This window comes from Vitis riparia, chromosome 12 (assembly GCF_004353265.1).
Source record: "Vitis riparia cultivar Riparia Gloire de Montpellier isolate 1030 chromosome 12, EGFV_Vit.rip_1.0, whole genome shotgun sequence".
In the NCBI taxonomy this organism is placed as follows: Eukaryota; Viridiplantae; Streptophyta; class Magnoliopsida; order Vitales; family Vitaceae; genus Vitis; species Vitis riparia.
The window spans coordinates 23,359,221-23,382,583 of NC_048442.1; the positions used below are offsets into that span (position 1 = coordinate 23,359,221).

Here is a 23,363-nt window from a genome sequence, read left to right on the forward strand (position 1 = left end):
AATTCTAAAGTTGACTCAATACTCTAATAAAGAGAGTCGATTGCATTATGGTATACTGTGAAATTATATGAAGATGAGAAGCTCAGGTTTATGACTTACTATCTACTACATGCAAACCCCTCATGGGTTGGTGTTCATAATCTAACGAAGAAGATGTTTTCAACCTCTTAAGACTACCTTTCCATTTATTGAGTCTCATATCCTTTTATTATACGATCAACTAACATATTCTAACTCATAAAGAGCATATGTCAAATTCCACTAAAGGAATTACTATGATCATAGTTTCCATAATCACAAATCCTTAGGATCACACAAGGAGACACACTATCTCAATCCCATGAGATATCTGCTAGGAATTCCAAATTACTTCATTCCTTAGCCTTGGATCAATAGGGTGCATGCATATGGTCCTAGGCTCTTTAGATCTAAGCAACGAAAAAGAAAATAACTATTAAAACTATTTAGAGAACTATATTTAAAGAAAAATGAATTCATACTTATGATCTGAATGTTCTTAGATAAAATCTAATCCGAAGAATTGTTCTAGTACATTGGTTCCCTATCCCAGTCAACCTCTAGGATCCAGAGAAGCATCAATGAAAGAGAAGAAGCATTATCCTAACCAATTGTGAAACCTTCATAGCATCAATGTAGTTGATCAATAGGGGTTCATTTGGAATAATAACTCACATGACCTATGAATAGGGGAACTAGCCTCCATCACCCAACATATCATCAATGAAGCATTGTTTCATTATTTCAAAATTGTCATGGTATGATACATGGAGCTAGTAAACTTTGTTATAATGTTTCCCTAATTAAAAGACCGCTAGTTTAAGTTATCATTCTAATAACTTTTATGTTATCAATAAGGTATTATTTTGAGTGTTTTAGCATCGTCGTGGATCAATCCATGAAGTAAGTGACTTACGTTCTAGTCTTCCAATAAGGTTCTTACTACAAGAATATTTCAATATACTAGTAGCATTGTTATGAGGTTGCCTGATTCCAAAAGCTACAATATTCAAAAGAAGTTTGGTCTATGACATAATTTATCAGTAGTGTTCTAGAGCAACAATATTCTAGTATAGTAGTAGCATCATCCCAAGGTTGCATTATTTTGAATGCATCAATATTCCAAATAAGCATTGTTCTATAATAGAAGTGTTGTAGTACAACAAATTCTCTTAGAGCTATAGAGTAGTGTTTTAAAGCATACCATGTCAGTATAGTAGTAGTTATTCTAGGAAAACCAAGGAAAAGTTGGGGTAAAATTAAGTTATTTTTAGTCTTATAATTGTATTATTCTTGGTATCTATTGCAATTTGTATTTCAACTATATTTGCTCGTATTTTAGTCATACTTTGTGGTATAGTAAATATGAGGTTCTTTCTCAAAGACAAGAAAAAAGCCTAACAGTTGCAAAAATGCCTCATTTTGTGTGTATTCTCGCTTTGAGGAAGTTAGAAACATTTGCATTTTCCAAGTGCTCTCATTGTGAGAAAGGATATTATTATGCAAGAATGGTGACTGATTCATTTAATAAGATTAGACCCACAATTTTGAGAACAAAATTTCTTTAGCACACTTGCATGTGTATTATCAAGGTCGCCAAATCCTTTGTTTCTTCTTTGACACACCTGCACATGTACTGTCAAGGTCATCAAATTTTGTGTCACTCCATACCAAAATTAGGAGGCTTTTGGCCCACACTTTTATAGCGACAACTAACTTAACCACTGGGGATCTATTGGCCAACTTAACCTCCATAAGTTAACTTGTTTCATGAGTTCACTGGAGTTCTCCAAGTTTGAGCACATTTAAGAGTGAAAAGAAGAAAAAAATTAGGAGTTTCCACAATGAAACCTTTTTTAATACTTTTTAAATATACAATCTTGGAATAAGACTATAGACAATAGGGAAGTATGTCTAACTTGCATTGTACTATAACATGAAAGAAATTAATGTATTTATAGTATTATTAAGCAATGTTAATAAGTTTATGATTCTCTAAAGCTGAGATGCCCCTATTTTTTTGTTAGCAGAATTATAGAGAATCTTATATCCTAAATCTCCAAAATTGTTCATCATGCATATATTTTTACATTAAATTTATTCTCATTATTTATTTATTTATTTATTATATATTATTATTTTATATTTAAAATGTCCATAAATAATTAAAATCAATAAATATAAAAAGAATGAAATATTAAAAAATTTCATCAAGCCAACAATTTTTTTTTTTTTAAAAAAAAAAGACAAAAAGAAGATGGATATATCATAGAAGAGGGAAAAAAAGAAAAGAAAAGTAATGTGATATGGTGATTGCCACATGTCAAAGTTTTTTTATTTATTTTAAATAACAATAATGATGAGCTCATTTGTCTTGTCAAAATAATAATAATAAAAAAATTCTAAAAAAAAAAAATCAAGTTTTTTAGAATTTTGCTTTTACCTTTTCAATTTTAATATAAAGAAGGAAAAAATATTACCCATTCATGCACTCTAATAGTGTCTTCACATTTGTTTCAAAATTGCTCACAAAAGTTAAAAAGATAGGTATACCTACCACTTTATAAAAGTTATTGACAAGTAAATCTATTACTTTTTTTTTTTTTTTTTTTAATTATCTCACATCAACCCTCTCATACAACTCACTTGCCACGTTTCTACATTTTTTTTTCCTCTCTTACCACCCTATCCATTCTCACCTATTATATATTTTATTATTATTTTTCTATCTCTCGTTTGACTTTTCTATAATATGCTCATGTATTCTCTCATAAAACTTTTTTAATTTTAATTTTTTTCACTCTCTAATCCCTCCATATTTATTGATTTTAATTAATTTTTGGACATACTAAACTTAAAAAAGATAATATATATAATAAATAGTTAATATAAAAAATTAAATAAAAACATGGATATATAATAGATAAAAAATGAAAATATTATCCCAGAAATAATATACTTGATTAATTTAAATATTAATTATAATAATACTGTAGACCCCCTTTGGTGGTGAGGACCCGGGGAATAGATTTTTCTTGGCTTTTGATTATATTTTTAGAAGGGGTAGGGGACCCCTAGTGGGAAGGCTTGATGCCGTCTGCATGAGACGTGCAGCAGTAGAGAGGGTAGTTGCAAGCCCATGCTTGCTGATGCATGAACAGGAAGATTGGTGATGGTTTGTTGAGAAGAGAAAAACAGAGGAGGAAAAGGAAAAGGGGAGATAGGGGAGCTGAGGGAGAAAGTTGCAGAGGAGGTTTTTCAGGGCTTTTTGACAAAAATTTTAGGGCGTTTGAAGGAACAGAACCTTACTGGAAGAAGAACACTCTCAGGTACGAATGCAACGGGTTTATTGTTTGATTTCGGATCCTTGCTATCCTTTTGCTTTTTTCTGTTGATATTTGGATATTTGTCGGTTTGCTTGGGGTGGATGATGAAAGCCACTTGTTGCTTGTTGATATAAAATCTTGAACTCGTGTTTGCCATGTCGAGGATGTTTTTATTTTGTTTTTTTATTTTATTTTATGCTTTGTTTCTATTGTTTCTTCTCCGTGGTGGTTGCCTTTTTGCTCTTGGATTTTGTTCAATACATTGGCCGTGAGAGAGAGAGAAATCAAGGCTGGCTGCGAATCCTTACAAGGGATACATATTCTCAAGGTTTGGGTTGTCATCTAAGAGTAGAACTGATCACGAGAACATCTAAGTGGTTCAGTAGCTTCAGTCTTGTCAGTGACATTTTGAAGGTAGCCATGGGTGTTGCGTCTTTGTCCTGTGATCCCAGTAAAGCTTCCCACTACCCTTTGCTATTATTGTGGAGGATGAATCTATTTTTTGTCAATACAAAATAGCATCATGGAATTCTCGGGAGGTGTCAGTCAAGAGTAGGGATGGAAGCCCAAAACAAATTCATCAAAGCCCATCATTTTCTCCTCTCTCTTCATATTCTCATGTCCACAACCCCATATATGATCATACCTACCATGCCTTACCCTTCTACACCACGTGCATGCCCATTGCCACTTATTCACACCACTACTCCTTAACATCCCTAACTTACCCATTTCTTTACCACCATCCTCTTTCTTCACCACATCAAATGTTATATTTATATATATATATATATATATATATATATATATATATATATATATATATATATATATATATATATATATATATATATATATATATTGTTGGTTAAAAATAAAGTGTAACAAGAGTTACACTTTTGAAAAATAACTTTTGAAAATAAAGTGTAAGAAGGGTTACACTTTTAATGTGTGAATTAAACACATGATTAAGTTTTGAAATGTTACAAAACTTGAAAGGTTAAGGAAGACAATGAGTCTTCTCATCTTTGTAACTTTATAAAACTTAAGAGGTTAAGTGTAAGAGAGTTACACATTTGAGATTAAATTATGTTTAATGTGTGAATTAAACATATGATTTAATTTTTTGAATGTTACAAAGATGAAGAGATTGAGGAAGACAATGAGTTTTTTCTCATCCTTGTAACCTTTTTTCAACCCTAAGAGTGCTATATATGACTTTTCTTCTTTTTGAAATCTTATGCAGAAAAGTGAAAAGGCTTGATCAATCTCAAGACTATTTCCATTAGTTCCCTAAAGATTTCTAGAAGTGGGAGGAAATAGAGTCTTTGGACAAAGTTCCAAGAACTTGTTTGAGTCTTTCTTGTGTTCTTCTTCTTGTTGTTCTTATTTTGTAACTTTGAGAGTTTTATTGTATCAAAGTGAGTGTTTGAGAGTGTTTTTTTTCTCCATTGTATCCAAAATTTTCCAACATCAAATACCCACTTTCCCCACCATCCGGAATTCCCATGCAAACCTGTCACCATGCATGCCCATATTTTATACTCATCATTAACCACTTATCCCACTTGATTTCATTATGTATTTGTCCAACCATCTATCATCACCCTCGCCAATCGTGAGTTTGAACACCAAGCCGAGATAAAGAAGAAAACAATTCTTAGTAAAACTGCTGGTCAAATTAGGGGGATCCCAATCTCTTGCACTAGGCTACCACTTTCAACAGCCACTTGGCTCATCAAACAACCGCTGCCGGAGGGGGAGCCTGCCGCTTGTCATCGTCGCCTTCCTTTCCATCAAGATCTCCGTCCAACGACGGAGATGGCGGAGGGACCAGCAGCGCCAGCCATGGCAGCAGCGGCGCGAGCGCCAGCAGAAGTAGCAGCCCCCATTTCCATTTTCCCGTTTCATCCCCGGCGTCGTCAATATGCTAGCCATAACCTTCACCGCCAGCATGCTACATAAGTCATCCCTCAGCTATTTTAAAAATGAGGTGGCAGCCCCCTTGGATCCTCATGGTAGACGTTTGGCTAGTGGGTTTTGTTGGTGGGCTTCTAAAGCCCAAGTTGTAGGTTTAGATTAGTTCTTATGGGCCTTAAGCCCCATCCTCCAAGTTTGGGCCAAGTATACAACCCTCTCAAGTCCTTTTTCTAATGTTATAAATATGTTTTTCTTATGAAGTTTTTAAAAATCAGCTATAGAAAATATCATTTTCGAAATAACTTCTTAAAATTTAATTTTAAATTCAGTTTGCAAAATTTTGATTCTCGAAAATTAAATCCCGAAAATTCCCCTATACAATTTCACTCGTTTAAAAATTATGATTGTTAATTATTATTGTTTCATATGTATCGATTTATCATATTTTAAAAATCTCATTCATTAAAGTCTAAATCCTTCAAAAATTCCATGTTTTAATTTAAATTTTCAATTCTAAAAATTTCACAATTCGTTTAAATCTCATTTTCATCAACTAGAATTATCCTCCTATATTTATCTATTTAAAGTCTAATCCTTCAAAAATTCCATGTTTTAATTTAAATTTTCAATTCTAAAAATTTCACAATTCGTTTAAATCTCATTTTCATCAACTAGAATTATCCTCCTATATTTATCTATTTAAAGTCTAATCCTTCAAAAATTTCATGTTTTAATTTAAATTTTCAATTCTAAAAATTTCACAATTCGCTCAAATCTCATTTTCATCAACTAGAATTATCCTCCTATATTTATCTATTTAAATTCTAATCCTTCAAAAATCTCATGTCTTAATTTAATTTTTCAACTCTAAAAATTCCACAATTCGTATAAATTTTATTTTCATCAACTAGAATTATCTTCCCATATTTATCTAGTTATTCAAAGTCTAATCCTTCAAAAATCCCTTGTCTTAATTTAATTTTTCAATCCTAAAAATTCTATAATTCATTTAAATTTTATCCTCATCAATTATAATCATTATTCCATATCTATTCAAAGTCCAATATTTCGAAAACCCCATGTCTTAATTCAACTTTTAATCCCAGAAATTCCATTATTCGTCTAAATTTTATTTTTGTTAATTAAGATTCTTGTTCCATATCTATTTATTTATATAAGGTCCAATTCTTCAAAAATCCAATTTCTGAATTAAAATTTCAATCCCAAAAATTCTACTATTCATCTTTATTTGCCTAAATATTATTCTCGTTAATTAGTATTATAATCCCATACCTACCTATTTATTCAAAGTCTAATCCTTTAAAAATCCAACGCCCTAATTCAAATTTTCAATATGAAAAATTCCACTATTTTTATTTTTATTAATTAGTATCACTATTCCATATTTATTTATTTATTTATTTCAATCATTAAAATTCAATTATTCAAAACCAGATTTCCAAATTTAACCTATAGACTAAAAAATTCCACCATTCACTTTTATTCATTTAAATATCATTTTTGTTATCATTATTATAAATTCCACGTTTACTTATTTCTTTCTTCTAAAAATTCCAATAATTAGAGTTCAGTTATTCAAAGATCCGACTTTCAAACTTAATTTTCAAAATCCCACTATTCACTTTCATCTGTCCAAATATCACTTTCGTCAAAATCCGATTCACTATTTATCTGTCCAAATATCGTTTTGATTAATTAAGAAAATTATTCCATATTTACCTATTTATTTCTCTTAAAAATCTCAATCATTAAAGTCTAATTCTTCAAAATTCCGATTTCTAAATTTAGCTATCTAAAATTCCAAGTGTCCTATCTTCGAACTTAATTTTCAGTTCCTAATGTTCCGATTACTGTATTTACCCGGTTACTCATTTGTCATCATCATTATCTTCATTACCATTTTATTTGTTCATTTCTAAAAAGTTCGCCTTCAAATGATTTTCAAGATTTCCAATTTTCATAAATCAACTTTCATAACTTCTACTTCTCAAATAACTCACGATTCTGATTTCTTTCAAAATTCAACTCCCAAAGTCCCAATTTTCGCAACTTAATCTTTCTTTAAGATCCCGAACCCTCAAATCATTTCCAAAATTCCAACCTCTTTCAAATTCAATTTCTAAAAATTCTCATTCTCAACATTCAATCTCTAAAAGTCTAATATCCAAATAAACTCTAAAACTCTAATTTTCTAGTGATCTTCGAGATTTCAATTTTTCAATTAAATTTCAAAAATCTAATTTTCTCCCAAATAGTTTTAATTCCGCTCTGGCTTTCAAACGATCTTCTGCTCCTCTTGGTTTTAGTAAGCGTGAACGAATTTTTCATAATTCCAGAATAATGGGATCTGTGACATTAAGTCATGTTAAATAAACGGGCTGTGGTGGGGGCCTAGCATGGGTGACTTTATGATTAATTGATTGGATTATCATACATCCTGCTCTCTGACATGCATGAGATTATTTCTTAATTGTGCACTAATTCCATTTCTATGATAGCGCACTGTTCGTTCATGACCCAGGTACGCATCCATTCCTATTATGCTCCTTCTCTATTGCATGTTTCGATTCCCATACACGCCTAATTGATTTGAGTATCCATTGATTTTCTTATTGATTGCCATGTCAGCTTCATTCTATTAGTAGAAACCGACTTCAGGGACTTAGAGGGGTGCTATGGTCATTACCGTACCTTCCCAATAAGCAACTTGACCCTCGGGCCCGATCCGGTTTTTTGTAGATCACCTTTTCCAAAATCAGGAGTCGCACTTAGGGTTTTCTTTCTTATTTTGTTACCCTTTAAAAATAAAACAAAAATAAGTGGCGACTCCAAGTCAATTTTTCTTAATCAATAAAATCATTTTTCAAATAGAAATTGAGCTCGACATCGAGTGGGGAACACATGAGCTGAAATACGGGGTCCACAAATACATTTGATAAATTAAGGTTTAAATTTTAAATTTCTATTTTATTATTTAGAGGTTTATAATATAAGATTATTTATATTAATATTAAACAAAATATTTATTTATTTTGTAAATACTATCACATGTAAAAGTAAAAATATCTTTGTAATGCTATTCTATTATTTATATTATTTTTATTTTTATTTTAAATTTATCATATCAAAATCATAATCAATGATGATGTTTTTATCTTTTTTTCTTACGGTTTTAACTTAATTGTGGATCTAACTTTTTGTTTGGTTAAAATCTTTAATTTTTTAATTAAAATAAAATATAAAAGAAAATATATTTTTTCATAAAAAAAAAATTGTATTTAACATTTTCTATTAAATTTATAAAAAAAATATGCACATTAATTCCTAGGGAAATCAAGACCCCTTATCTCCCTTATCATAGTCTATATATTTCTTTGGGGACTCTCAAAAATTGATTCGAGATCTTCCTCACCTTGTAACGAACTTTGGAACCTTAGGTACATCAATTCTTAGGGGAACCGAAACCCCTATATCTATTATTATGGTTCATATATTCCTTTGTGAACCCTCGAGAAGGAATTGGAGATTGTTCCCCACCTTAGAATGAACTTTAGAACATTAGTTATATCCTTAAGAAAATTTGGTACATCCGATTGTTGGGCTATCGGGACCTTTAATTTCATTCCCATGGTCCATTTGTTCCATTAGGGACCCTCGGGAAGTGATTAGAGGTCGTTCCATACCCTAGAACAGACTTTGGAATCCTAGGTACATACTTAGGAAATTTTGGTACATTCAATCCTCGAGCTATCGAACCCTTATATCCCTTCTCATGGTCCATTTGATCATCTGGGCACCTTTGGGAAGTGATTGGAAGTTGTTCCCCACCCCGAAACAAACATTGGAACCCTAGGTACATCTTTAAGAAATTTTGGTACATCCTTAAGAAATTTTGGTATATCTTTAAGAAAATTTGGTACATCCTTAAAAAATTTTGGTACATCCTTAAAAAATTTTGGTACATCCAATCTTCAGGCTACTAGAACCCTTATATCCCTTCCCGTGGTCCATTTGTTTCTTTGGGAACCCTCAGGAAGTGATTAGCACTCGTTCCCCACCTCGGAATTAACATTGGAACCTTAGTTACATCCTTAAGAAAATTTTGTACCTCCAATCATTGGGCTACCAGGACCCCTATATCCCTTTCCATGGTCCATTTGTTCATTTGGAAACCCTTGGGAAGTGATTGGAGGTCATTTCCCATCCCGGAACTAATATCTCATTGAATCCTTAAGAAAATTTGGTACATCCAATCATTGAGCTACCATGACCTCTATACCCCTTCCAATGGTCCATTTGATCCTTTAAGGACCCTTGAGAAGTGATCGGATGTCATTCCTTACCCCATAATAGACTTTGGAACTCTAGGTACATCCTTAAGAAAATTTGGTATATCCAATCATCAGGTTACTAGAACCCCTATCTACTTTCCCATGGTTCATTTGTTCATTTGGGAGCCCTTGGGAAGTGATTAGAAGTTGTTTCCTACCACGAAATGGACATTGGAATTCTAGGTACATTCTTAAGAAAATTTGGCATATCCAATCATCGTGCTATTGGGACCTCTATATCCCTTACAATGATCCATTTGATCCTTTGGGGACCCTTGGGAAATGATTGGAGGTCATTCCCCACCTTGAAGTAGACTTTGGAACCCCAAGTACATCCTTAAGAAAATTTGGCGCATCCTTAAGAAAATTTGGTACATCCAATCCTCAGGCTACCAAAACCCCTATCTCCTATCCCATGGTCCATTTTTTTTTTTTTTGGGAACTCTCAGGAAGTGATTAGAGGTCATTCCCCACCCCGTAATGGACATTGGAACCTTATGTACATCCTTAAGAAAATTTGATACATCCAATAATTGAGTTACTGAGACCCCTATATCTCTTCTCATGGTCTATTTGATCATTTGGGAACCCTTGAGAAGTTATTGGAAGTCGTTCCCTACCCCATAGTAGACTTTGGAACCCTAGGTACCTTAAGAAAATTTGGTAGATCCAATCCTCGGGCAACAGAGACCCCTATCTCCCTTCCCATAGTTTATATGTTCATTTGGGAACCTTTGGGAAGTGATTGGAAGTCGTTCCCCATCCCGAAATGAAAATTGGAACCCTAGGTATATCCTTAAGAAAATTTAGTGCATCAAATCTTAAGGCTATCGGGACCTTTATCTCTCTTCTCATAGTCCATTTGTTTCTTTAGGGACCCTTGAGAAGTGATTAGATGTCATTCCCTACCTTGAAACAAACTTTGGAACCCTAAATATATTCTTAAGAAAATTTGTTAACGATGTACCAAATTTTCTTAAGGATGTACTAAATTTTCTTGAGAATGTACCTAGGGTTCCAATATTCATCGCAAAGTAGGGAACAACCTCTAATCACCTTTCGAGGGTCCTCAAAGGATCAAATGGACCATAGAAAGGGTCCTGGTAGCTCGAAGATTAAATGTACCAAATTTTCTTAAAGATGTACCTAGGATTCTAAAGTCTGTTTATAGGTAGGGAACGACCTCTAATCGCTTTTTGAGGGTCCCTAATGGAACAAATGAACCATGGGAAGAGAAACAAGGGTCTTGATAGCTCGAGGATTGAATGTACCAAATTTTCTTTAAAATGTACCTAAGGTTCCAAAGTCCGTTCTAAGGTGAAGAACAACCTCCAATTCCTTCTTGAGGGTCCCCAAAGGAATATATGGACCATGATAATGGATATAGGGGTCTCGATTCCCCTAGAAATGGATGTACTTAGGGTTCCAAAGTTCGTCCCAAGGAGAGGGATGACTTCCAACCACTTATCAAGAGTCCCCAAAAGAATATATGGACCATGAAAAGGGAGCTAAGGGGTCTTAATTTCTCTAGTAATGAATGTATCTATTTTTTATGAAATTAATATAAAAGGTTAAATACAATTTTATTTTTTTTTGAAAAATTTTATTTTCTTTTATATTTTATTTTAGTTAAAAAAAATTAAAGACTTTAACCAAAAGTTAGATCCATGATCAAGTTAAAACCATAAGAAAAAAGGAAAGATAAAAACACCATCACTAATTGTGATTTTGATATGATAAATTTAAAATAAGAATAAAAAATAAAAATAATAGAATAGTATTAAAAATATATTTTTACTTTTATACGTGATAGTATTTGCAAAATAAATAAATATTTTGTTTAACATTAACGTAAAAAAAATCTTATATCATAAATCTCTAAATAATAAAAAAGAAATTTTAAATTTAAACCTTAATTTATCAAATGTATTATAATAATTAATATTTAAAATCATGAAGTATATTATTTGTGGGATAATATTTTCATTTTTATCCATTATATATATATTTTTAATTTTTTTTATATTAACTATTTATTATATATTATCATTTTAAGTTTAATATGTCCAAAAAATAATTAAAATCAATAAATATAGATAGATTAGAGAGTGAAAAAATAAATAAAATTAAAGAAATTTAATGAGAGAATACATGAGCATATTATAAAAAAAAGTCAAAAGGAAAAATAAAAAAATAATACAAAAAAATATAATAGGTAAGAATGGACATGGTGGTAATTGAAGGAAAAAAAAAAAAAAAAGTAGAAACATGGCAAGTGAGTTGATGTGAGAAAAATAAAATAATAGATGACTTGTTAATAACTTTTTTAAAGAGGTAGGTGTACTTGTCTTTTAACTTTTGAGGGTAATTTTGGAATAAATGTGAAAGTACTGTTGGAGTGCATAATGAGTAATCTTTTTTTCACACTTTACATTAAAATTAAAAAGGTAAAAGTTGCTATAAAATATGAGAATTTATTGAATTATGGGAACTTGTCGATGATAATTCATATTGATGTATATCTATAAAAGAGATACCTCTAATGAAAATTAATTTTGTTCTCTTCCTACATTCTAATTTTTTTTTTCTTCTCCTATCACTTTATTATTTTACAACATATTATCAACATGACATTCTGAATATATAGAAAAAGAGAAGAATACTCGAGGTAGAAAAGAAAAAAAAAATGCTCAAGATAGAAAAAGAGAAGAATTCATCTACAAAATTTCTTATAGGTATGTAGTAGCCTTATTCTCTTCGAATGAAATATGAATAGTATGCATTGTATTATTATAGAATGATACATTAAGGGTGATAGAATCAACCATATATCGCAAAAGTATTGTTTACTGCAATACTCAAGAAGCTCATTGAAATACGTCGACTCAAAGATCTCCATGTTGTTCTATTAGAGAAAATATAATCATATCAACACGAGGGAGGAGTTAATTGATAAGAATATCACTACGCTATACTCTTTTTTCCTTTGTACATGTTTTGTCCTACTGAGTTTTATTGACAACGTTTTTAACGAGATAGTTGTAATCCAAAAGAATATTATATTATTTTTCCTTCACTAGGGTTTTTTCTAGTAAGGTTTTAATGATTCATATTATTATGATCATCCAAAATGAAATATTATAAAATATGAGAATTTATCGAATTATAAGAACTTGTAGATGATCATCTATATTAATGTAAAGATACCTTTAATGAAAATTAATTTTTTTCTCTTCCTATGTTCTAATTTCTCATTTTCGTTTTCTTTTACTTTCACTTTATTATTTTACAACAAAAGTAAAGTTTAAGGTTTTTTTTAACGATGTACGGTTGTATGATTTCCCCAAAAGAAAAAATAGTGGACGTGAAGGAAGAGTTTAAAGATAAGTTTGAAATGTTGATTATTTTAATTATTTGAGCACATGTTTTCAAGATTGATTCCCCAAATCACATATCTTTCGAAAATTAAAAGTCAGTTATAAAATTAATGTAATTTTTTTAAAAAATATATGTACATGAATGATGGAACCCCGTCACCCAGCCAATTACGAAGTTGTATAAAGAGCCCTTATCTTTTTCTCTGCAACAACACTTTAATTTGCAGAGAGATGGCCCCCTCACTACCTGTTTGATTTCTTTTCCCAGAGCGAGTAATTCTATGTTTTGCGGCAGGACGCGGACCTTGGTGAATCTCTATATATGAGTCCGTCATAAACCATGTCTGTAAGGAGACACAATGATTAAATTCAATTCCAAAGTTTTACATGTGACAAAACATTTGATTCTCAATACAAGGATTTTTATTACTATTATTATTTTATTTAAATTTTCGAGATGGTTCCAAGCTACCATCAGCTGGGCCTTTCTCACATTAATTGGCCCTTGGAGTCAACATACTCCCGATTTAAATCAGCCAACCAATCAACCAAAAATAGATATTCAACCCAAAATAAAAATGTTGACCCCACGCTGTCTTCTCGATTCAGAGTCGAGAGAAGGAAATAAAGAAGAATCCATTGGGCTATATGATTGCAACCAACCCGGATTGCAAAGTAGGTTTCTCTAGCAAGAGGGCTTATGGAACAGAATCATCAGGTCTCCCACATTTAAGAATTAAACGATTGGATAAGAAACCAAATCCTTCTGCAATATCGAACATTACTTAGTGGCTTACACAATAAACTCAAGAACAACACCTCATCTGTTTCGGGCAAATTAAATTTACAGCCAATCTCAGACAAGTTGAAGAGACTTCTAACCGAGCAAGCACTCATGGTTGTCTCTGCCCCATATCACACACTGGTGATGTCCATCCTGAGCTGTCTGTCAAAATAAAAATGAAAATTTTAAAATCTAGAGAGCTCAATGTGGCAATGCGAGGCCTACAGCACAAATGCAGACGCTACAAAATAGAATTGTTTGAGCACCTTTCCAAGTGATTCTGAAGTAATATGACATCAGAGGCCACATGCTACACATTCTTATACTACAATGCTATAGCTATTATGCTGCACAACATCCTCACTAGTTTCAAGAGGTGACTGTGAAACAGCTTGTACTTCATCCTTCATAGCCGCATGACAAACCTGAGAGTCATCAACCTCAGTAACTCCAATACAAGTCTCTGTATCATCAACCTCATCAGTTGGAAGACAAAGGGGTGTGCCATCAACCTCAATAGTTGTGTGTAGCTGTGCATCAACACCAGCACTACCTGCATGACATAGCTGTAAATCATCAACCTCACCATCTGTGAGACATAGCTGAGAATAGTCAATCTCACCAGCTGCACTACACAGCTGTGATTGATCTGGATCACCTTCACTAGTTGCTTGACATTGAACTGGATCATCCTTCCGCTTACGTTTCCCAATACTCTTTCTTCTTACTCTCTCTTTTCCCCTTATTCTTTTCCTATGTTCAACCTGTGGGATGCCCGACACTAGCATTGAAGTTCCAACTTGGTCCCTCAGACATTCATGCACAATATACCTGATCCTTGTCACTGATTCCATTTGCTGAGAATCCATCCCCTGTGTGGAGACTGTATCAGCTATGTGTGCAATATCCCTTAAAGCAGCATGCTACAAAAAATTGAAAGCAATCAATAATAGTAAATTACTTTGTAATACAAATAATATCAAGTAATTAATCCAACACAGCCTTACCATTCTCTGAAATTCGGATGATAAAGGTAAAAGTCTTCCTACAAATCTACGTGTAATTTTCATGTACCACTGCATGTATTCACTTTCTTCCACACCCTCATCACCTTCCACAATATTAAGTCGACGGTCCAACCATTCATTAAGCTCTAGTTCCATTTTCCCTGACAAGTCTACCCCACCATCAACTCCACGACTCTTTCTTTCCCACCGCTGCACATCTTCTGGGATTGACTGGTTCATGCCATATTGCCTTAAGCATCGGTCAGGGAGGTGTCTTTCTGCCTTGTCAAAACATATCAACATTGTTTTTGACCTCCCTACAATCAAACTACTCTTGATATCTTCTGGTATAATCCTATTGTCAATGTTGATGTAAGGAAGCCACTCAACCTGTGCATGAAACCCGTATAAATTGCACTATTACTTTCTACACAAAGTGTTAGCATCAAATTGAATAACATATATTAGCATCAAATTGAATAACATATGATAAAAAACTTACATCACATGACTTAAGGGAGTCCAATGCCTTACGATAGAACATTAAATCACGGTTTGCTGTTGGACCACTTTGCTTTCCTTTCCATTTAAGTACAAGTGGAAAAGGAACATGGAATGGGTCTTGATTAAGCTTTGGTCGACCAATATCCAGGTGATAGTAACTCCAACACTGCAAAAGAAAAACAAGCATACATAGCTAATATTAGAAAAAAGAAAGGAGAAAAGTTTAACACTGACTGATATCATCTTCCCCTTCTATATGAACCATTCCCCTTCTCCCCCCAACCAAAGCCAACACCTCCTCCTTCCAGAAAAAGGAAAATAAATAAATAGAGGAAAAAAGAATTCCCCCTTCTTATTATCTCTTTCCTTCTCCTACAACCAAAGGCACACACCACATGAAATAAGAGAGATAAGAAAGGGAAAAAAAGGCAACCTGTAATAGTGTTAAACAGCCGCTAACAGTACTTTGAGATTTAAGGGAAGCATTGCCAAGTGCTCTATACAAGAATGATAATGCTGCTGCACCCCAAGCATGCTTCCCAGCTTGGTCAAAATTCTCAAACAATGGAAGGTACATCACAGGGACTTTATTGCCAGTGGTAGTGGAAAATATAGTACTACCAACAAGGTAAAGCAGGTAAGCACGTGTATGGCACTCTATCTCTTCCATTGGTGCGTCTTCAGGACAATGAGAAAAGGACTCTTTCAACCAACTTAACTTCACCATCCCACCACTTGTGTAACCAGAGTCTGGTGCTTTCCCTAAAAGTTTTTCACATACTGAGTCACATGTGGTGTATGTTACACCCATTACAGGCTCACCATCAATTGCTAGTCCAAGCAAGTATGCAACATCTTCAAGTGTCACTGTCATTTCTCCAACATTCAAGTGAAATGTATTTGTTTCTCTCCTCCACCTCTCAACTAGTGCAGAGATAAGTGGATTGTCTAAACTAATAGCAGGAATTAATCTTAAGTACCCAAATCCAGCTTTATGTACTAACTCCAGCTGTTTTGGAGTGAGTGCCCATTGATCAAGTTTCGAAGTGTGTTCATGGCATCTAAGTGCACCACGCTCCTGTATTCATGTTAATGAAATTGATGTATTTTATTGTAAGCTTTAAATAAGGAAAGAAGAAAAAACAAAACAAAATGAAACATGCCTAATAGAAATATGGTATGTACCTGCCCCTCCCACACTGCTGATGACACATGCTTATCTTGATCATAAAGTACAGATTCATCAATTGGCCCAGGATTAGTTACATAGAGGTCCATTGCTTACTGATAAAGTTGTCTAAACTACAACTAAAAAACATCAACTCTGCGTCAACTTGAGCAACTTCTTTAACCTAAAGCTAAAAAATTCATTTTGACAATGCAAACAAGATCTCAGCTAAATGAATTGGAGCAAAATTCAAAATCACAAACATTAAATAGAATAGAGGATTTGGGTTTTCTGGTTTTAATCCAGAATAGATCACACATGTATGTAATGAAAAATAAGAACAAAAAAAGAGCAATACGGAACAATGTTGTATTTGATTCAATTTCTATATCGACAATGATAGAGATAAATCAAGAGAGAACTTTTCCTATAGGTATAAACAAATCCAAAAGCAGCAAGAGATGAGCTTCAAGGGAAAAAGGAACCCCATTTAAATAAATAATACAAATGTTAAATTTCAAAGAAAAAGAAAACTCCAACTCCTAGTCCTATAAAAATTAACAGATTTGGATGCTCCTGGGTACTTCCAACTAGTTGAGGTGTCCATAGCTTGAATTGCCAAACCCATACCTCTCCCCTTCACACCCCCATAAATGAGATTTATGGGCTGCTGTCAAGTTGAGGAAGTAATTCTGAAGATGTGCTGAACCTGAACACACCTTGTTTCACAACCTCAGTCCTTCAGAAGGACAGTTAGTTTACACGTAATATTCAGAATATTTAACCAAATATGTGTGTCAACCCTCACACCACTCACCATTTTACTATGACTTTAACCTCTTTAGGGTTCTAAGTTTATACAAATTACAATCTAAATCCTGTTTGTCAGATGATAAATTGAACATAGAATACAAGACAATTTCATTCACTATTCCATCCACAACATACAAACACTTGGAAAATTTTCCCAACATTTTCTTTATATTATCCTTTCCTTTCTCTCTCCCCCTGTACACGACAGTTGCACAAATATATTGAGAAGAAGAACAACCAAAACACCCCACTTCCTCTTGAAGGACAACTATATAACTCCATTCTCTCATCTTCTTCTAATATCCTTTAAAGGCTGAAATTCTCACCAAAGCGCACGGAGAAGATCTAAAATTAATCTAAATTTTTGAGAGAGAGAAAAAAGAAAAAAGAAAAAAAAAAAACGACGCCGTTTCAGGGAAGCGACACCGTCTTGGGAGAAGAACGACGTCGTTTTGATGGAACGACGGCGTTTTAGGGTGGAAAGACTTGCCTTGGGAGTTCCGATTACGGGTAAGGATGCATCTTCTTCTCTCCCTCCGATCCGGCTCCTAGGGTTTCTCATTTTCCCGTTTCTTTTTTGTTTTTTGTTTTTTATTTATCCTCAGGGATTGAGTTTTGTTTTCGCCTTTTTCTCTGATGAAAATAATTTTGCGGGAGGGATGGCAGCCAAGGCATTCCCATTCTATCTTTCAACCTTCATTTATTTTTTATCTCTTGCTTGGTTGAGATACGATGCGGATCATACGGTTAAGAAGTAGACGAATAACGCATGGGCTGGGCTCTAGTTTTCAGTGATTTCAATGGGCCTCTAATTCATCATTTTAAGCCTCTCAACCAAAAGGTCCAAAACCCAAGATTTGTAGGTGAAAGAGGGTATGGAAAATGTGGAAAGCAGAAACAGCTTTGGACGGACTCTTGGGGGAATAACAATATGTCCTTGTGAACTACACAAAGGATCTGCAAAGTTCCGCGTTCCCTTTTCAGATTTCTATGGAAGAATAAAAATGAAGTAGAATACTACCTCACGGGTCATATTATTGAACTTGAAAACAAACTGGTCTTCAGATAGGAATGTGATAGTTGAAACAAATATAACTTGCATTACTTTTGATCTACAAATATTCTCAACCGTCAACATCATGGAGAAGAAACATGTTAATTATAAAATCAGTTTGTGCAGGAAGGAATAATCCTGAATCATATGACGAGCAATTTGATTCTGATCTTCTTAAGTCTGACCACAACCTCCTTCATGTCAATCCTGTCTCTAGGTGACTCTGTTGTACATTCCAAAGCTAATGCCATGATGGAGCGCAGGCAGCTCTCTTTGATGCCAAAATGTTGGTCCTCCCTCCTCACTAGATTCCCATCTACAACCTCCATCACTCTACCCGCTAATGACTCCACCCAACTCCTCAGCGTTACCTCCCCACCAAACATTTCATCCGTCGGCTTCTTCCTTGCAAATGTTTCCATCATCATAATCCCGTAGCTGTACACATCGCCCCTTGTAGATACTATTCCTTCTGACCCATACTCTGTTTCACATGTTAAAACTTTTAGTTATGGAAAAGGATTAAACAAATAAGCTAAGCAAAGTAGAAAAAAGCTCTCTCTCTATTTATCCACAAATTCAAAACAGCTTGTAATTGATTTATATACACACAAGTAGTGAGTGACTCTTTTTTTTTTTTTTACCTGGTGCCATGTACCCAATGGTTCCTAAGGTTCTTGTTTGCTCCATGGACTCTGTTTCCGTCAACAATTTTGAAATTCCAAAATCCCCTAAGCGCGCAACCATCTCCTCGTCTAACAGAACATTGTTGGGCTTCAAATCACAATGCACCACAGGATTAACTGAAAAATCATAATGTAGATACTCAAGTGCTGATGCCACATCTATCATAATATTTAGTCTTTGGACAAGATTCAGACAGTAATTGTGAGAGTAGAGCCACTTCTCAAGGCTCCCATTAGGCATATACTCCAGCACCAAGGCTTTGAAGTTGAGAATTGAGCAACTACTGATTATCTTGACAAGATTACGATGCCGAATATTTCGCATAATTTCACATTCTGCGTCAAAACTCTTGAATGCTCCTTGGAATTCTAAATTGAAAACCTTTACTGCAACAATCGACCCGTCAGATAATACCCCTCTGTGTACCATGCCTAGGCTTCCTGTTCCAATCATGTTGTCTTCACCGAAGTAGTTGGTTGCATAAATAAGTTCCTGATGCGATATCCTTCTAAGCTTTCCCAGATGGAATGAATTGACTTGAGCTGGTGCTTTTGACTTACTTCGTCTCCTGCGGATCAATACAACGAAAGCCACAAAAACCATCGCCGCTACAACTGGTATTAGAATACATTTCAAGAGGAAGGATGTTGCATTCCGTGATTGCCCACTAGCGTCTTTCTCACATTCTATGATCTGAAATCGAGGTGCTCCACAAAGTCCCGCATTGGAGATGAAAGACTCAGTCGTAAAGTTTGCAAAAGGTCCTTTATCAGGAATTTCTCCTTCTAGCTTATTGAAAGAAACATTTAGATATTTGAGAGAGACAAGAGCTTCTAGTGACCTCGGAATGGCACCAGAAAGATTGTTCCAGGACAGATCCAAGGACTCCAAGCTTAACAAATTACCAAACTCCCGGGGTATGGGGCCCTGCAGTCTGTTTTTGGATAAGGAGAGTTCAACCAAGCCCCCAAGTTGTCCCATGGTGCTTGGAATGTGGCCTGAAAACTGGTTCTGTGATAGGTCCAATTTGGTTATGGTTTTCATGCTTCCGACTTCCACTGGCAGATCACCCGTCAAGAAATTTGAAGACAAGTTAACAACCAAAAGACGATTCAGGCTCCACAGTGATGAAGGTACTAATCCAGAGAGTTGATTTGAACTCAAAAATAAGTAAACCAAGTTTGCCAAGTGGCCTATACCATTAGGAACTGACCCATGTATTCTATTTCCTGCAATGTACAGCCGCTGAAGCTTCTTTAGTTGTCCCAGTGTCGTAGGAATCATTCCTGTCAGGTCATTATCTCCGAGGCCCAATTCTATCAAGTTGGTCAAATTACCAATTCCTGCTGGAATCACACCTTTGAATTGGCAAGCTGATGCATTGATACTTTGAAGAGACAAAGAGAGATTCCCTAATGAATTTGGAAGAGTACCTTTTAGAGGGTTATCTTGTATCCACAAATTTCTCAAAAATTTGCAATTTGACAAAGAAGTTAGAAAGCCAAGCTCGGAGGTTGAGTATTCACCAGATAACTGATTATTTCCAAATCCTAGGTGTTGGAGTGATCTCAAGTTCCCTAGATCTTTTGGCACAAAACCAGTTAGGAGGTTGTAGGATAGATCCAGGCGGGTGAGTTTGGTAATATTGGAAATAGATGCTGGAATTATTCCACTTAAATAGTTGCCTCCAATCAGAAGTTCTTCAAGTTGAGGGAGGGAAGTGCCAATGCTTGATGGAAGATTGCCTGAAAGGTGATTATCTGCTAGCACGATGAACTGCAGGTTTGAGATGTTAAAGATTGCTTCTGGTACAGACCCTGTTAAAATATTGGAGGCAAGACTCAAGTACTGCAATTCTGAAAGATGACCCAACTCTTTGGGGATGTTACCTTGGATCTTGTTTTTTGCCAGATACAACGTCTTCAGTGCGGATAAATTACCAAATGAAGATGGGATTGTTCCCATCAAGTTGTTACCTCCGAGATATATCTTCTCTATCCCAGATAAGTTGCCAATGCCGCTGGGTATTCTTCCAATGAACTCATTGATTGATAATCCTAGCACTTGAAGCTCTCCACAATTTGACAAACTAGGCGGTATTTCTCCTTTAAGCTGATTCTGTGAAAGATTAATGACTTGGAGTCTAGGAAGACAATAACACATATCCGCTGGCAGAATACCTCCGAGGTTATTGCTTCCAAGTTCAAAATTCCTCAGCGAAGATAGGTTGAAGAGTGTTTGAGGTATTTCTCCTGCCGGAAAACTAGTCACTTAGTATAAGAGCAATACTTAGAAACTTTGACAAAAAGTGAGGAAATTAATTATAGCATTAAAATGTGGAGAAGTACCTTCCAAGTTATTACTACCAAGATATAAAACCTCAAGCACTGACAAGCTGCCAATTCCTCTTGGTATGCTTCCCATGAATTCATTGAATGATAGGGAAATTTCTTCAAGTCTTCCACATTTACCTAAGCTGGTGGGGATTTTTCCACTCAGCTGATTGCCAGAAAGATAAAGCCCCCTAAGCTTTGGAAGACTGTAGCACATATCCATAGGAAGAGTCCCGGAGAGACTATTGTATGTAAGACCAATATACTGCAGAGAAGATATGTTGAAAATGGCAGATGGTATTGAGGCGGTGAGGTTGTTACTTCGAAATGATAATATCTTGAGACTAAGAAGATGACTTATCTCCCTTGGAATTTCACCTGTTAACTGGTTTCCTCCAAGATACAGTTGTTCAAGTTTGGATAAGTTACCAATGGCTTGTGGAATGCTTCCAGTGAGTCTGTTGTTGAATAGATACAACTGCCGTAGTTCTCTGCACTTAGCTAAAACAGAAAAATGGATTTGACATGTTTTAGTCTTAAACATATAAGTTTTACAAGAATTGCACTATTCTTCAAGAAAAAATCTCTACAATTCAACAGGGAATCCACTATAGATAGTTTAAAATCTATCACACATTCACTTTGTCATTGGGATTATCAATTACACCCCATATTTGGTATATGGGAACCAAGAACGAGAATTGATTATTCATTCATTTTCTTACACATTCCAACTTCTCATTTCCTGTTTCCATGTACTAATCATGGTCTCATGGTGTACTTGGTAATGCAAAAAGGGAGATGATAAATCTATCCGGACTCATGAAACAAGAGATTAATCTACAATAAAAGAATATCTAAAATGACTGTAATGGTTTCACATAACAACTTTTGGTTGTTGTGGCTTTTTCCTGATTATGTTTGCAACTTCCTTGATTGCCTCTAAAATATATGGTACATTTTTGGCATTCATCTAATTAACTAGATCATATAAACATGGTATCATCACATAGCAGTGTTTTTCAATAAAGTATTTTTCCCATCCAGAAACTTACCTATCTCATTGGGAATAGAGGCATGAAAGCTGTTATTGCTAAGATCAAGGGTAACAAGGAAGGAGAGGTTGCCAACTTGGGGTGCAATGGTTCCTTCAAGATCCATGTTAGAAAGATCCAAGGCTATCACTCTTTGGCGAGCAGCATCGCAAGAGACACCGAACCAATTGCAGTAGGAGGTTGTGGTGGACCAGTTTGTTGCCAAAACGTCTTTGGAGTCAGATGTTATATGGGCTTTCATGGCAAGAAGAGAAAGCTCATCTGCTAAATTGGCTAAGCTGGCAGTTGGTGATAAGAAAGCCACCCAACAGTGCATCAGAAACACTGAAGTATGAGGAAAAAGTCCAGAATTCTTTCCCATTATGTGCGTGTGTGTGTGTGTGAGAGAGAGAGAGAGATCGAAGAGTTGAAGGGAGGTGAGGGTCAGAATGGCACTTGGGCATGGTAGGTGAAGGGTTCATTGTTATCATAATGGTGCCTCAGCGTCGGTAGGTATATTGAAACTGTCATTGTATTGTAGTTATGGTTCCTCTATTATCTGTCCATGATCCTCTCGTCTGTGCAGTAAAACTTATCATTATTTTATAAATTAATAACCTCATTTAAATAACAACACTTTCTGGTCTCAATTCGGTTCAATTTACTAAATTAATAATTTTACCATATGCAAAAGATAATAAAACTAATTTTTATAACTTCCATTTTCTTTCAATTCACTCATCAACATCGTCACATATTTGAAACATCTTTATCTTTTAAAACCAATGTTTTCAGAACCGGACCGGTCATTGAACCGGAAAAGTTACCGGTTCACGGTTCACTGGTCGGACCGGTGATCGAACCGCGGTTGAACCGGTGACGTCATAAATATATATTTTTATATATTATTAAATTTTTTTAAAAATATAATTTATAATATTATTTTTTTATATTTTTATTAATAGATTAAATATAATTTAAAATAA

At 34.5% G+C, this 23,363-nt stretch overlaps 2 protein-coding genes across 6 annotated transcripts; both read right to left on the minus strand.

Moving 5' to 3' along the window:
* Positions 1–13,721: 13,721 nt before the first annotated feature.
* On the minus strand, positions 13,722–17,924 carry LOC117926995 (protein MAIN-LIKE 2-like). Of its 5 annotated transcripts, none has more exons than XM_034846347.1 (7): positions 17,760–17,924; positions 16,474–16,596; positions 15,722–16,366; positions 15,287–15,454; positions 14,785–15,174; positions 14,044–14,700; positions 13,722–13,939 (listed from the first exon to the last, which is right to left on the minus strand). In XM_034846347.1, exons 2-6 carry the CDS (start codon positions 16,564–16,566, stop codon positions 14,098–14,100), a joined length of 1,899 nt encoding a protein of 632 aa, XP_034702238.1. In that variant the 5' UTR covers positions 16,567–16,596; positions 17,760–17,924; the 3' UTR covers positions 13,722–13,939; positions 14,044–14,097. The 5 variants fall into 5 exon arrangements, with proteins under 5 accessions (XP_034702238.1, XP_034702241.1, XP_034702240.1 ...); XM_034846350.1 differs by lacking the exon at positions 17,760–17,924 and having other exon boundaries at positions 14,044–14,330; positions 14,436–14,700; positions 16,474–17,745; XM_034846349.1 differs by lacking the exon at positions 17,760–17,924 and having other exon boundaries at positions 14,044–14,330; positions 14,400–14,700; positions 16,474–17,745.
* A 352-nt stretch (positions 17,925–18,276) lies between these two features.
* Positions 18,277–22,792, minus strand: LOC117926290 (probable LRR receptor-like serine/threonine-protein kinase At3g47570). The gene is made up of 4 exons (XM_034845375.1): positions 22,399–22,792; positions 21,359–21,844; positions 18,968–21,262; positions 18,277–18,807 (listed from the first exon to the last, which is right to left on the minus strand). The coding sequence occupies exons 1-4, from the start codon at positions 22,757–22,759 to the stop codon at positions 18,467–18,469; spliced, it is 3,483 nt and encodes a 1,160-aa protein (XP_034701266.1). The 5' UTR covers positions 22,760–22,792; the 3' UTR covers positions 18,277–18,466.
* Between the last annotated feature and the right edge of the window lie 571 nt (positions 22,793–23,363).

What these genes read in the sequence shown, in the direction of transcription:
- LOC117926290 (XM_034845375.1), bottom strand. Translation starts at nt 22,759, where the DNA reads ATGGGAAAGAATTCTGGACTTTTTCCTCATACTTCAGTGTTTCTGATG. An exon ending in CTCTATTCCCAATGAGATAG is followed by an intron (nt 21,845 to 22,398) that starts GTAAGTTTCTGG and finishes TTTCTGTTTTAG; the next exon opens with CTAAGTGCAGAGAACTACGG. An exon ending in CATTGGGTACATGGCACCAG is followed by an intron (nt 18,808 to 18,967) that starts GTAAAAAAAAAA and finishes CATGTGAAACAG; the next exon opens with AGTATGGGTCAGAAGGAATA.
- LOC117926995 (XM_034846347.1), bottom strand. Translation starts at nt 16,566, where the DNA reads ATGGACCTCTATGTAACTAATCCTGGGCCAATTGATGAATCTGTACTT. An exon ending in CAGCAGTGTGGGAGGGGCAG is followed by an intron (nt 16,367 to 16,473) that starts GTACATACCATA and finishes ACATGAATACAG; the next exon opens with GAGCGTGGTGCACTTAGATG. An exon ending in CATCCGAATTTCAGAGAATG is followed by an intron (nt 14,701 to 14,784) that starts GTAAGGCTGTGT and finishes AATTTTTTGTAG; the next exon opens with CATGCTGCTTTAAGGGATAT.